The 13,238-nt window shown below is 39.0% G+C and overlaps 1 protein-coding gene across 1 annotated transcript; it reads left to right on the top strand.

Moving 5' to 3' along the window:
* Positions 1-1,320: 1,320 nt before the first annotated feature.
* atoh1a (atonal bHLH transcription factor 1a) lies at positions 1,321-2,326 on the top strand. Its single transcript, XM_087812345.1, has 2 exons — positions 1,321-1,489; positions 1,563-2,326. The coding sequence occupies exons 1-2, from the start codon at positions 1,321-1,323 to the stop codon at positions 2,324-2,326; spliced, it is 933 nt and encodes a 310-aa protein (XP_087668471.1).
* The last annotated feature ends 10,912 nt before the right edge of the window (positions 2,327-13,238 follow it).

The following is a 13,238-nucleotide window of genomic DNA, read 5'->3' on the forward strand; positions in this document are numbered from 1 at the left end:
TCCCCAATGAAATAAGACGAATAAACAGTTTAAGTTGAAGGTGTTGCAAATATAAGTTGCATTTTGATAAATTGGTATATGTCTACATCTCCAAATCAAATATATCAAATAAAAATACAGGAAGTACAAATCTATATTAACAATTACAATGAGCCATTTGAAAACACTCCATTCAATTGAATGCGTTTTAATTAATTTAAAAGTACAAAAGAAAAGTGAACCCATGCATTTGTAAATGTAATATTCACTTTAAGATTCAATCATTCCATCTTCCCTCTGTGTTTTGTTTTGTTTTGTTTTGTTTTGTTTTGTTTTGTTTTGTTTTTAATATAATATATAATATATATGATATAATAATAAGTTATTATCTGTGACCAATATATAAAATATTTCTGTCAAATAAGTTAAACATGGTTTAAAATTAATCTCGAGTTTCGGAAGTTAGTTCAAGATGTTTTTTTGTTTTTTTTAACTTAAAAAAGTTATTTATTTTATGTTGAAAGTTTGCCCATAAAGCGTCAACATATCTACTGTTTCCGCTTAAGCTTTACATCAATAATGTCAACTTGGGAGAAAAAAAAGTTCTGACAATAAATGTGTTCTTAATGTTCTCAAAAAATAATCTATTCATTTTTGGTGATAATAGTTTTGAAAATGTGTATTGTTTTATTTTTTTAAGTTACAACTTGAATCATTGTTTTGTTTAAAGGCCCAACTTTATAAAGATTTTATGTAACTGTAAATAATCATGTTTCAATGTTATTTATTATTTTCAACGAAAACCTTGTTTCCATTGATCAACGCTCATAATATAAAACACTGACTAAACAATACTCCAGAGACGCCATCACACCGCTTTTCTTCCGCGTCACTCCCGCACTAAAATAGCCACGCGCACAGGTGGCAACGTCTTCCGCGTCACGCGCCGTTCACGCTCCTACCTAAAGTGCCGCCGTGCGTGTGCGTCCTGTGGGAGGTTCCGCTTACCTCCCCTGTGGAACACACCCCACCTCACCCGGTGCGGGTCTCCAGTGAGGGGGGGGGGGGGGGTCAGCACCACCACCATCCTCATCATCATCATCATCATCACCTCACCTCCTCTCGTGGGCTTTGGCCGCCACTTCCCATTGGACGACAACACGCGACAAGCGCGCGAGGGGGGGCTCCGAGGCGCGTGCCGCTTCTTAAACGAACGACGCGCCTTCAGACAAACAGTCCCGCACGCGACACCGACGCTCAACAGGTGCGCATCCGATCCACTGCGCAAAAAAAAAGAAAACAACTTTTTTTTTTTTGGTTTGTTGGAATTCTCCCGGGAACATGACCGAGTGGAGCAACGACACCGGGATCTTGCTGGAGTCCATAAGCTCCGGGATGATGGCGGACGGTGGCACCGACCCGCGCTCGTGGCTGGCACCTGGCGCCTGCGCAGAAAGCTCCAACGAATACCTGCGGTTGTCACCTTGCCCGAGCATCGGCTCTTATCACGGTAAGAAAAGCTTGTTAAACGACTATAAAAGTAGTTTTTTTCAAGTTCTAAATTTATTTTATTGATTTTCTAGAGAGTGGCTCCCCGGGGTCCATGGGTCACCCGAGCCCCCCAAGTTACAGGAAAACCTCCAAAAGCATCTCGTCCGCCTCGATGAAAGTCCGGGACCTGTGTCGCTTGAAGGCCAGCCTGTGCAGCCAGCAGGACCCGGACGACCCGAGCCTGCGGCACCGGGCCCCCTCCGGCAAACCCGCCAACGGGGTCCAGAAGCAGAGGCGCGTCGCCGCCAACGCCCGCGAGCGCAGGCGCATGCACGGACTTAACCACGCGTTCGACGAGCTGCGCAGCGTCATCCCCGCCTTCGACGACGACAAGAAGCTGTCCAAGTACGAGACCCTGCAGATGGCCCAGATCTACATCAACGCCCTGGCGGATCTGCTGGTGGTTCCGAGCACCTCCTCCTCCTCCTCTTCCTCATCATCATCCTCATCATCCTCCTCCAGCAAGTCCGGGACGAACTCGCCAAAAAGTGATTCCCCCACGGACTCACCCGGGCCACCCGTGCACGTGAAGGTGGACCCGTTCCGAGCCGCGTTCGACGAGGCGACCTTCAGCACCATGGTGGAGGAGGCGATGCGCTCTCCCTCCTCCTCCTCCTCCTCTTCCTCCTCGGCGCCCGGAGGAGGGAGGAAAGCGTCCCCCCGCAGCGACGGAGAGTTCTCCCCAAACTCGCACTTCAGTGACTCGGACGAGATGGTGATGGAGATCCACTCGAGCGAGGACGACGAGATCCCAACACAGATGAAGCTGCACCAGCATCACCTGGTGTCCTTCTAGACGAGACTTGTGTCAACGAACAAAAAAAAAGACCCTTTTTTTTATACCAACATGAGTGGAAATTATGTGAAATATAGGCCTAATAATTCGGTTCTGCCAATAGAATTCAATTGCCGTTACCATGGAGACGTGGGGATCCCTCTGCCATGTCACACTGCCACGGTCATCTCCCACGTCACTCCGACCAAAAATAATCTTTTATGAAAAAAAAATTCAGCATTTTTACAAATTAAATCTTTGTTTGTTTTATGGCTTTTAAAAAAAACATATTGTCCGACTTCAAAAGTTTATAATGTGCACTTTAAATGACTCGAGCCAGAGGCTTGGAAAAAAAGATGCTTTTGAAATATAGTTTGTCATCTGTTTGCTGTTAGAGTAGAACTGCCAATTCCACACATAGCCTAATGTAGCCATCATTGCTGCCTGCTTTTGTATTTTTCTTTTGTATCTAAACATGATCGTGTGTCTTTTGCTTTCACTGGATGAGATTAATTGACATGTATTTATTAATTATTTTTTTTCTATTATATTTGTCTTTTTGTTGTTTTTTACCTACTTTTAGAAGGATTTCCATGAGAATAAAGCTATAATTTTTGCCATTGTTTTTAGTTTGTTTTGAAAAATAAAACTACAAACGAAAACGTACTTGTTCCACCTTGTTATTCCTTTTTTTTGGTGTGTGATTTTGTGTGATGAGCTTTTTATTTAGTTTAAATATATATAGCGCAGAATATCGACAGAATTTTGGAGGGATATCTATTGGGAAAATAATTGTTTTTTTAAAAATACTAACGTTTAGTTTTTTTAGGAGGAAAATGATGTACATGTCCTTCTTTCGTCCAGTATCTCAAAACAAATACTACGAATATTTAGTTTTTAATAATGATAACCAAACATAATTGGTTTAATTGTAAATACTTGCATGTTTATATTTACGAAATAGACTGAAATAATAACCAATTAATTCTGGATTTTATTTTAATTGTATTTCTATAAAATATTTTTTATAAAATTCTATAAATTCGAGTAATATAGTGCTATTTTAAAATACAATGTCTGGATAATCTAGGATTTCAAAATATATTCTTAGTATTGTGTTTCATCATAACGATTAATATAAAATACAACGAATAATTAAACAAAAACTTATTTTAACTCTTCATAACATCATTCTGACTAAAATTTCACCATCATTTTTGATGCTTTAATTGTAAACATTTAACGATTTTAATTTCATTCAAAATGTGCAAAGGATTCCCCTGTTTATAACTTAAAATAATTAAAACTTCTTGTTGTGACTTCGTGTCTGTATTGGTCCCTCTAAATAAATATGAAAAAACACTTATATTGTTTTTATTTTCATTACAAATTAAAACGTAATAGAAAAATGTATTTAATCAATTAAATTTCTATATCACTTGAGTTTTTATTTTTATTGAATTTATTTGACGTGTAAATTACTTTATCTGTAGTCTACGAAACAATTTCCAAGCGTGCATCCCGAGGGAAGAAAAACAACTCCCGTGCACGTAATTCCATTCCATTATTCCAAGATGCAACACTCGATCTCCTCTTGTATAATTCATAGTCAACAAACGTGAAACGTGGCCACCACGCGCTCGCTCCCCATATGTCGCGTGCGCACATCACGACAACAAGTCACGCAGTTTTATGTGTTTTTTTCTGCAACTTAAAAAAAATAAAAATGTCTTCGCAACATTTATGCGCGTCTTTTTTTTTTTTGCTGCGTCTTTGTGTCGCGTCTACGGCGTCCGTTAAGTTTTAATTTACTCTTCCTCAACTATTGTTGTCAGGCTCGTGCACAGAGGTGTTGGATGGCCCCTGATGGAGCACGCGCTGTCAGCTGGTGAGCGCTCGCGGGCCCCCGCCGTGTCCCCGAGGACCTGAGTAAACACACACACACACACTCACACACACACTCACACACACGTGGATCCAAACTTTTATTCTCTCTCGTTTCACTCGTGTTCACCTGCTGCGTGACTCAGTGGATTCACTGTCTCGACCTGCAATTCAAGCCCAGAACTTGACGACAGTACGACCCCCAAAAAAAAACACTTCTTCAATAGAGCTCTGGCCACGCCCACCTCAGACCCAAAATCCGTTAGAAGATATGATCAATTATTTACTACATTTATTCAGCTTGTAGTAACGACATTATAGTACAATCTGCATAGTAAGTCAAACACAATGTATTTAAAAGTCAATTCACCATCTGAAATGAAACGCACGATAAGTCTCTCCAGATATTATTATATTAATATTCAATAAATCCCATTGCACTTATTTTAAGGTAAGGTAAAACTTTATTGATCCCTCATTATGTGTTGTTATTGTTGCTGCTGCGGTTGAAAACCTTAAATTTATTTGAATTTATTATGTCAAGTTGTTGCACTTGTATTAGGTAAGTTGAGTTTAGAAAAACAATTATATCTTAGTTAATTCTTAATTGAATTAAGCTCAATTTTTATTTTTTTTTGTGTTTTGTTGTTGTCCTCTCAAACAAATAAAACATTTAATTATGTTTATTATGTCAAGTTTTTGCACTTGTACTGGGGTAAGATGATTAAAAAATAAATACATTTTAAAAAAATCATATTCTATCTTTATTATTCTTAATCCATTTCAATAAAACTCAATGTTGAGATTTTTGTGTTTTTAAGGCTGTTTTTGTTGTTGCTGTCTACTCAGAAATACAACATTTAGTTTTATTTAATTAATTATGTCAATATTTTTGCACTTATATTATGGTAATTGAGTGTAAAAATATGTTACTATTTTAATATATATAAATAATAATATTAATATTTTGTGATGCACCTAATTCTATTCAATTAGTTAAGTGTCAAAACCCCCCAAAAAAATGTTTGACCTTTTTTGTTTTGTTTATATAAGATCAGTAAAAAAAACAAGAAGCATCTTAATTGTATTGTATGTTCAACTATCCTAATACAATTAGGTGAAAAAAAACTACATTATTTTAAACTGACTGATTGTTATTTATGCTGCTGTTTTGTTTATTGTTTTCTATGTACTTGTATCTATTTTTCATGTACTTAATGAAGTTGTACAATATTTATAAAATAATATCTAAATATTGTAGCAATTTAGCAAAACAATCATATATATTGCTGATGTTTTATTTGCTTTGAAAAGTAAACCAAAAGTAAGAGCAGCATTAAAAACCACATTATCACAACAACTAGTAGCGTATCTTTGTTTATATTCACCTGTTATTAGCCAACGATGTTGCTACATATTAGCTCGGGGGGAAAAAGCTCCAGCACAATAAAGGTCACTGTGGAGTGAGTGGGTGTGCTGCAGGACAGGAGGCGTTGGCAACATGTTCCACTCATTTCAATACATATATTCAACAACTCCTGCATTCCACAGCTCCACGTTTAATGAAAAGAAAGGCGCTTGCATTTTGTATGAGATATGGGGAGCTGAGCTGTCCAAAAAAAAAAAAAAAAGCCACCAGTCGCTCTCTCTCTCTCTCTCTCTCTCTCTCTGGGGACCCGAAACAAAGGGCAGAACTGGGCCATAGTCTCCATCTGCTGTCCCGTCGAGAGAGAGGGTGGTGAGTGAGGATGCCATGCAGACAGACACCGAGGAAGAAAGACACGCTGCAAGTGGAGGCAGCAACAGGAGTATTGTTCCTCGTATCACCTCAGTATTTACATAGTACTCGGAATAAAAGATCTGGATGAATGCAGGTCGTGGATCCACAGACCATTGGCGGGTCCATTGACAAGCTAATACTACTTATACTTATAATATCAATGATGTAAATGTAATTTCTATATCATATCGTGGCTATTGTGGCACTGCTACATGCTAATAGCTAAGCTAAGAAGTATTTATGTTTAAAACATACTTAACCTGTCAGTTTAAAATATGAGTGACCTTGGCTCCTGCAAGGGTTTGAGTGATGGCATCTGCTACCTAGGTATTAAAACCCCTAGGTATTCAACAAAACAAAATCCGTGAGGTAGTCGTAAAATGGACGACATTTATATGACGACATTTATATGACGACAGTTGTTTAAACCTGCAAACCCAACATTGCACACAAGGTGTTATCCCTCTCAGTAACTGTGACCTGCTGCTTTGCCGCCCAGCCAACCCATCATACCCATCGGTCACTTTCGAAATAACAACATAGACGTTCAATTTGTATATAGTATTTAAGCGACCAATTGGCAGATGCTTTAGCTTTAGCGAGGCATCATGGGAGATCATTATTTGGTACCATAAGTAAAGTGGGTTCAGTAGTGATTTCCTTTCACTTATTTCTGTGTTTGTTTTCAGGTTTATCTCAAATAAATCACTAGTTTTTGTTTAAATCACATCGAGAACAAAGACAAGGAGCTTACAAGCAATTTATACATTTAAAAAATCTGTAAAACAGTGAGACCGGCTGTGACTAGGGACCTTCGTATGCGTAAATCCTTTTTTTTAAAAAGGGGAGTATTTGGTTGAATATGCAATTTCTTTGTTGGAATGAGGGCTTTGAAACATTTATTTAATAACCAGAGCTGCCAAGTGTCACGCTTTGATCAATTCTCACACCACCCTTGACTTTGTCACGTTTATAATCTTTATATAATTTTTTTTTCATTTTGGTGTTAATGAAGCCAATCAGGCAATGCACCAATGCAATTTTAGCCAATCAGAAGCAGCATAAGGCGGGTCTTGACGTCTTTCTTTCATCACACCAACACACAACACTCATTGTAACTTTACAATATTGTAACACAACAGCGCCAACACCGTACGGCAGTCAAGATGTCCGTAGTTCGTGTTTCTCCACATGTAAATCAAGTTTAATCGAGAAACTTCCATATTCTCGCTTAACTTGGCGGTAATTTCAGAAGGAGGAAGTTAACATCCGACTTTCAAATTAAGAGCATAAATCAGTGGCGTCTGCCTTGTTTTCCTTTATTATCACAGTGATAGTCGGTACTGCTCTGCTTAGCACCCAGTTTATAGGTTCCAGATCATTTAACATGACAAGCTTAAGATGCAAATTAATAAAATATCAAAAAAATTGAATTTAGCATTTTATAAAAATTGATAATTAAACATAATTACATATATGTCATTGTCAAAGATCACATAGTTATGCCACTTTACAATCAATGACTGACTCAGATCTCTTTTAGATTATTATCCAACAAAATATTATAACATTTGTAGACTATTAATAATCCTATTTAACCATCTTAGACATGTGACATGGTCAAAAATGACAGGTATATGACACTATAGGAGGCACATAGGGGACGGACATCAGTGTAAACCAACATTGAATGAATATTGGCAGCTTTTAAACAGTGTTTTTGCTGGTGTCCCACGGTGCCTCCGGGGTCCGCCTGCAGCCGTCAGCTCCCTCAACAGACACCACAGCTCCTAGTGTTGTCATGTACCGTAGCGTAACCTCAAGCGATCACCCACAATGCAGCTGTGATGCAATGCGCACCTGTCGCATCGCTTGATCCGATTCAACGAAGCCATGAATTCTTAATGAGGCTCTTTTGATGCTGCAGGAGACAACGTCCATATTGATGCTGTTAACTGCACTCACTTCATGACTTTGTAAAGTTTCACGATGCCTTTACATCGACAATACTGAATTACTCCTCATGTTTGATTACATCTCGGAGGAGAGGAAAAAACAAAGACCACACTCTTCTTTTCTGATGTTAATGATGTGGATTTAAAGCAGCCTTCAGCTGGAGGCTTCAATAGTAGCTGCGCTTGTTTAAAGCTACTGTAGCTGCTTCACTAATTAAAGGACCTGCTCGACAATCATTGTCATTTCCTGGTTAATTGGCATCGGTGGATTGATAGTGATTGATCAGGAAGTGGTGACAGTCAACAGAGTCGTCCTTGTCTTCAGCTCAACAGTTGGGACTTTAGAATGTTGTAGTTCAGGTTCTCTCGCTAAGATAAAGTGTGTCGACCTGTAATCGAAAGGACCTCTTTCTAGTCATTTTTACCAAGATCATGGTGAATAGAACACAAATAATTATGAAAAACATTTCCATTCAAAATTCTTATTTTTATGAAGCAAAATTCAAGTTCTTGCAAGGGTTGTTAGAAAATATCGATTTGGCGATATATGGCGATATTATTTTCCATTATACTGTATCGATTTCTTTCCCATTCAATTTTTATTTATTTATTATAATTATTAATTTACAAATAACATACAAATATGAACTCTGTGCAAATTTTTGCAATTAAACTTCCTGCGGTAGTCATTAAGTCCTCCGCAGTTGCAAAAACATTAGGGTGACTGTGGGCGAGAGGATACATTCGACTAAAAGCTGATGATTGAACATGTTTTGGTTTCAAAACCAAGTAGTTACGACTTCATCAAGAGTCAAGTACTCAACAATACTACAAATATATATATATTTTTTTGTCCACACATTTTTATTGATAATGCAACAGTTGGATTACAACACAGTCATATTAATGCGGCTTTATTTTTACTTTTTCCTTCGAATAAAAATTCAAACCCCTTCCCTTAACCGTTTCTGTTGAAACACTTCTGTCAATGTGAGTAAACAAATATCTATTTGTAACACATATTTCAAGAAAAACATATCAAGAATGAGCCATGATTGAGCGTCAAGAGTCAATATGACTCTTTATTAAATGGGGGCTAGGGTGACTGGCAGACTATCTCAACAGCGGGGTGAGGGAGAATGAGTATCTTCTGTTTCTATCCAAAATCCTGACTTTCAGAGAGTTTAAGAAATGATTTCCAGTGTGTGTTAAATCGATTGCCAGGATCCTCTAATAGCAAATTTGATCTTTTCAATTTTAAGGAATGACATTGATCCAAGCTTTATGGGTTGGCGGTGCAGATGGTTTCCACATCAATAGTATCCTCCTCCGGGCAATCAGAGATGCAAAAGCGACAACATTTATTTGGACTTTATTCAACCTGGGCAAAACTGATGATGTCCCGAATATACCTACGTGTGGTGATTTAATTGAATCAGACTTAACAGGGCGCAACTTGAACAAGAATTCATCATTCTGAGGGCCTAATCCCAGAATGCATCAGATAAACTAATTTGAAGTCCACCCTCCCACTTCAACTTTCATTAGGAGGAGACACTAGAAAACTGAGATGTGACCCTTTATTAGGAAGCAGTGGAATCTCTTCTTCCTGCAGGGTGGCTGAATAAGTCTGGCACCGACAGTGCCGTTCAGTGCTATCAGAGTGAAAAAAGATTGCTCAATAACCACTTGGCCTTATCTTTATTCTGGATTAATTCAAACTAGCCATTTATGAAACAGCTACATATCTCAAAAGCTTTATTTTGTGTTCTTTAAGTGCCACTTAAAAGATAAAGTTACATTTCCTCATTGTTGATAGTGATTAATTTCGGAAGTGTCTGTGCAGTATCTCATGAATATATTTTGACACGATACATCCTGTGAAAACACAATCCTTAAAAAGTGTGGAGGGCTGCACACACACACACACACACACACACACACACACACACACACACGTAGACACCGGGGAAGAAGATCGTTTATCTCTGTGGTGCACTTCATGAAAGACGTCTGTGGGTGAAGCTCGGTCTCCTGGGTCTTTGTTCTGGGCAGGGTTTAGCTCTTTGTGTCCGCCACCTTCAAAGCAAATGTACATGAACACGAACATGAGGCTTCTTGGGTAACCGGCCCATTGAAGACCAGCACAATGGCTCTCCCAATTATCCTCATTGCTCAATGCTCCTGCGGAATCGGTTACCTGCTTTGTGTGCGACTACTTTGTGTTGTATGTGTGTGGTGGACGAGACTGGTTAAGCATTTTGTGGGTCGGCTGCTTTAATTAACTAACTCAAGTAGAAAACATCTTTAATGTTGGATTTAACCCCTAAAATCATGGTTATAATTTGGTTTTATTTGTTTATACATCCAAGATATTTTCCCAATTATACAATAATCAATTGAAATCATTCTGTTTCTTTCGTCACCGAGATATTTCAAAGTTGTCCGGTGTACAAGTACATCCCACTGTGGGCGAGCGTGTCGTATAGTACTACCTCCCCAATAGGAAAAACTCTTCGACTATAAGGCTATTTACTCCCTTTGACACCCGTATGACTTCCAGCAGGTCGAGTTACCGGGAGCGTGCGGCGTGTTCCTCCTCCCTTAGCCGGGGGTTACGAGGCCCCAACACTGTAACTGACTCTGCGAACATGAAAAGAAAAAACTTCGGAAGTCATTTGGCCTGAGGCGCCGATCCATCTTCCTCACACCTTGAAACATCAGAGGTATGTTTGGAGCGTACAGGAGGGTCAGCGGTGGTTGGACTGCTGTGGAAGTCATTGAACAATTGCTAGGGACGCCTCCCGCCCGACCCCCCCCCCCAACCCTTCGCACGCCCTTTCACTTGACACCGGTCATTTTCACCGCGGGTAACCTCAGCTGTCAGTTGGACGGAGCAGACATGTGCGAGAACATGGAGGCGTCGGTACCTGAAGAGTCAGGAGGATGGAAAAGGCTTTGGCAGGAGTGAGCTGATGAGTTGTTCATACTGATATGACCTTGAATTTGGACTATCTTGTTTTATAACTGAGCTTGTTGGGAGCCAAAATGTATGTTTAATGGAGATGTGTGTGGACCTAGCTTGGGTGCCATCCTATTTCTACTGGGGTGCTATTAGACTCCCTAAAAAGATAGTCGGGGATTGCTTGACCCGCTTCAGTTTGTAATTCGAAATCAGGTGACGAAGGCATCATGTGGTGCAAGCTGGCCTCTTCCGATTGGATGACCCTCCCATATTGCGATCCAATCAGATCGCCTTAATATTCACGTGACTGTGTGAGCGTCAGCTTCCGCGTCGGCCATGTTGACGATGACGTGAAGCCGTAACGATGGGGCGGAGATAGCAGGGACCAATCAGCGCCAAATTTTTAGAATTCCAAACGGAAGCGAGTCAAGCGATCGGTTTTTGGCGGGTAGGGAGTGTAGGAGCCCCTAGTATGGACCATCTCTAATGGCACTTTTGCACTACACAGTTCCAGGTTACTCTACACCAGTGGAAAAAAAACTTTTTTTTTTAATGCAGAACGTTAAAAATGTGTACATTTGTAAAATTTTATAATAATTTCTGCAAACACACAAACCTTCATACTATAACCCTTTCAACCTCATTATGCTTTACATTATATGAAGCTTTGTAACCCATAACATGACTCTAACTCTATTTTCTCACTCTACTTTTAATTTCAGTGTTCAAAGATCGTCCTCTGCAGCGAAGTTATCATTCCCTGATACCTGCACTTGTCTTTCATCCCAACTCATTTTATCATCACACATCATCCTTTCATGCAACATTCTAATAAAGGTATCAATACAATAACAACATATAGAATTACAAAGTTGATATTAATTCAAATCAATAGTTTGATGTTTAACTAAATAATAATAACATTTTTGTAATAACACTCAAGTCAAAAAAAGTATTCTTAGAGTCTTTCCTGCTTTAAAACTAATAAGGTTTTGAGAATAAATGTAAATAAAAGAAGATGGAGGTCTGGATGACTTTTTTTAATTTTTATTTTAATACAAGAAACACTTAATATTCACATTATTATGGACAGATGTGTTGTGCAAGATTTATTGAATCATGATGATCTGGCGCGAGCCTCAAACTTAGATGATAATTAAAAGTAAGTTAGTAAAGCGTTACCGTGTTATGACTAAACTTGTTTAAAGTATTTTTGGTTGCCCTGAAGTTTGTGAAATTTAAGTTTTAGCGCTGACGTCACAAACACTGAACTCTGCGCTCTCAGCCTTTATTCAACTAGTATTAAACACAAACTATTTATTGGATTGAGGCAGATTCCAATGTTGAAGTCAACATTAACACTTACAAGAACGTTTGATATTGTTGACTTTCATGCGTCGACTGAAAGTTTCTCTCGTCTCTACAGAACAGCAAAGTTAACGGCTTTGTTTTGTTTCCTCTTGTTTCTTCGATCTGCTCATATTCTTTGTCGTGATTCTTCTTTAGATGCTTAATATAGTTAATGGTGTTAAATCTTGTGAAGCGATTTTTTCTCTCCTCTGTTGTTAGCTCTGATGTTAGCTCTGATGTTAGCTCTGCTGTTAGCTCTGTTGTTAGCTCTGATGTAAGCTCTGTTGTTAGCTCTGTTGTTAGCTGTGATGTTAGCTATGTTGTTAGCTCTGTTGTTAGCTCTGATGTAAGCTCTGTTGTTAGCTCTGTTGTTAGCTCTGATGTTAGCTCTGCTGTTAGCTCTGTTGTTAGCTCTCATGTAAGTAAGTAAGTAAGTAATATTTATTTATATAGCGCTTTGCGAGACCAGGGTCACAAAGCTCTGTTGTTAGATCTGATGTTAGCTCTGCTGTTAGCTCTGTTGTTAGCTCTGATGTAAGCTCTGTTGTTAGCTCTGTTGTTAGCTCTGATGTTAGCTATGTTGTTAGCTCTGTTGTTAGCTCTGTAGTTAGCAGTCGATGCTTCACCAGCGCCGGGGCGGGACGTCAGTGCAAATATCGTTTTAAAACTGCTTGGATCTGATGCTTTGATCGCAGCTTTTTCATTGTACCAATCCAACTTTTGGAGGATTTTGTTCATTCTACAAAATTGCAGGTTGTTTAGTTTTTCTTGTGCAATCTTCAAAATTGATCTGCAAATTGCAGACTGCAGACGAGTATTTCGAACACTGCTCTACCTGGTTTGTTTCCACCGGTCCTTCTACCTACTCGTGCAACAAAACCTTTGAGCAATGGTGTACTTACCATACACAAAATGATCTGGACCTCATGGGCCATGAGGCAACTTTTCAGACCAACACACCGTATTCCTTCTGCACTGTTTTAAAAAAAAGTGCTTCAG

This window comes from Callionymus lyra, chromosome 1 (genome assembly GCF_982586985.1).
Source record: "Callionymus lyra chromosome 1, fCalLyr1.hap1.1, whole genome shotgun sequence".
NCBI lineage: Eukaryota > Metazoa > Chordata > Actinopteri > Syngnathiformes > Callionymidae > Callionymus > Callionymus lyra.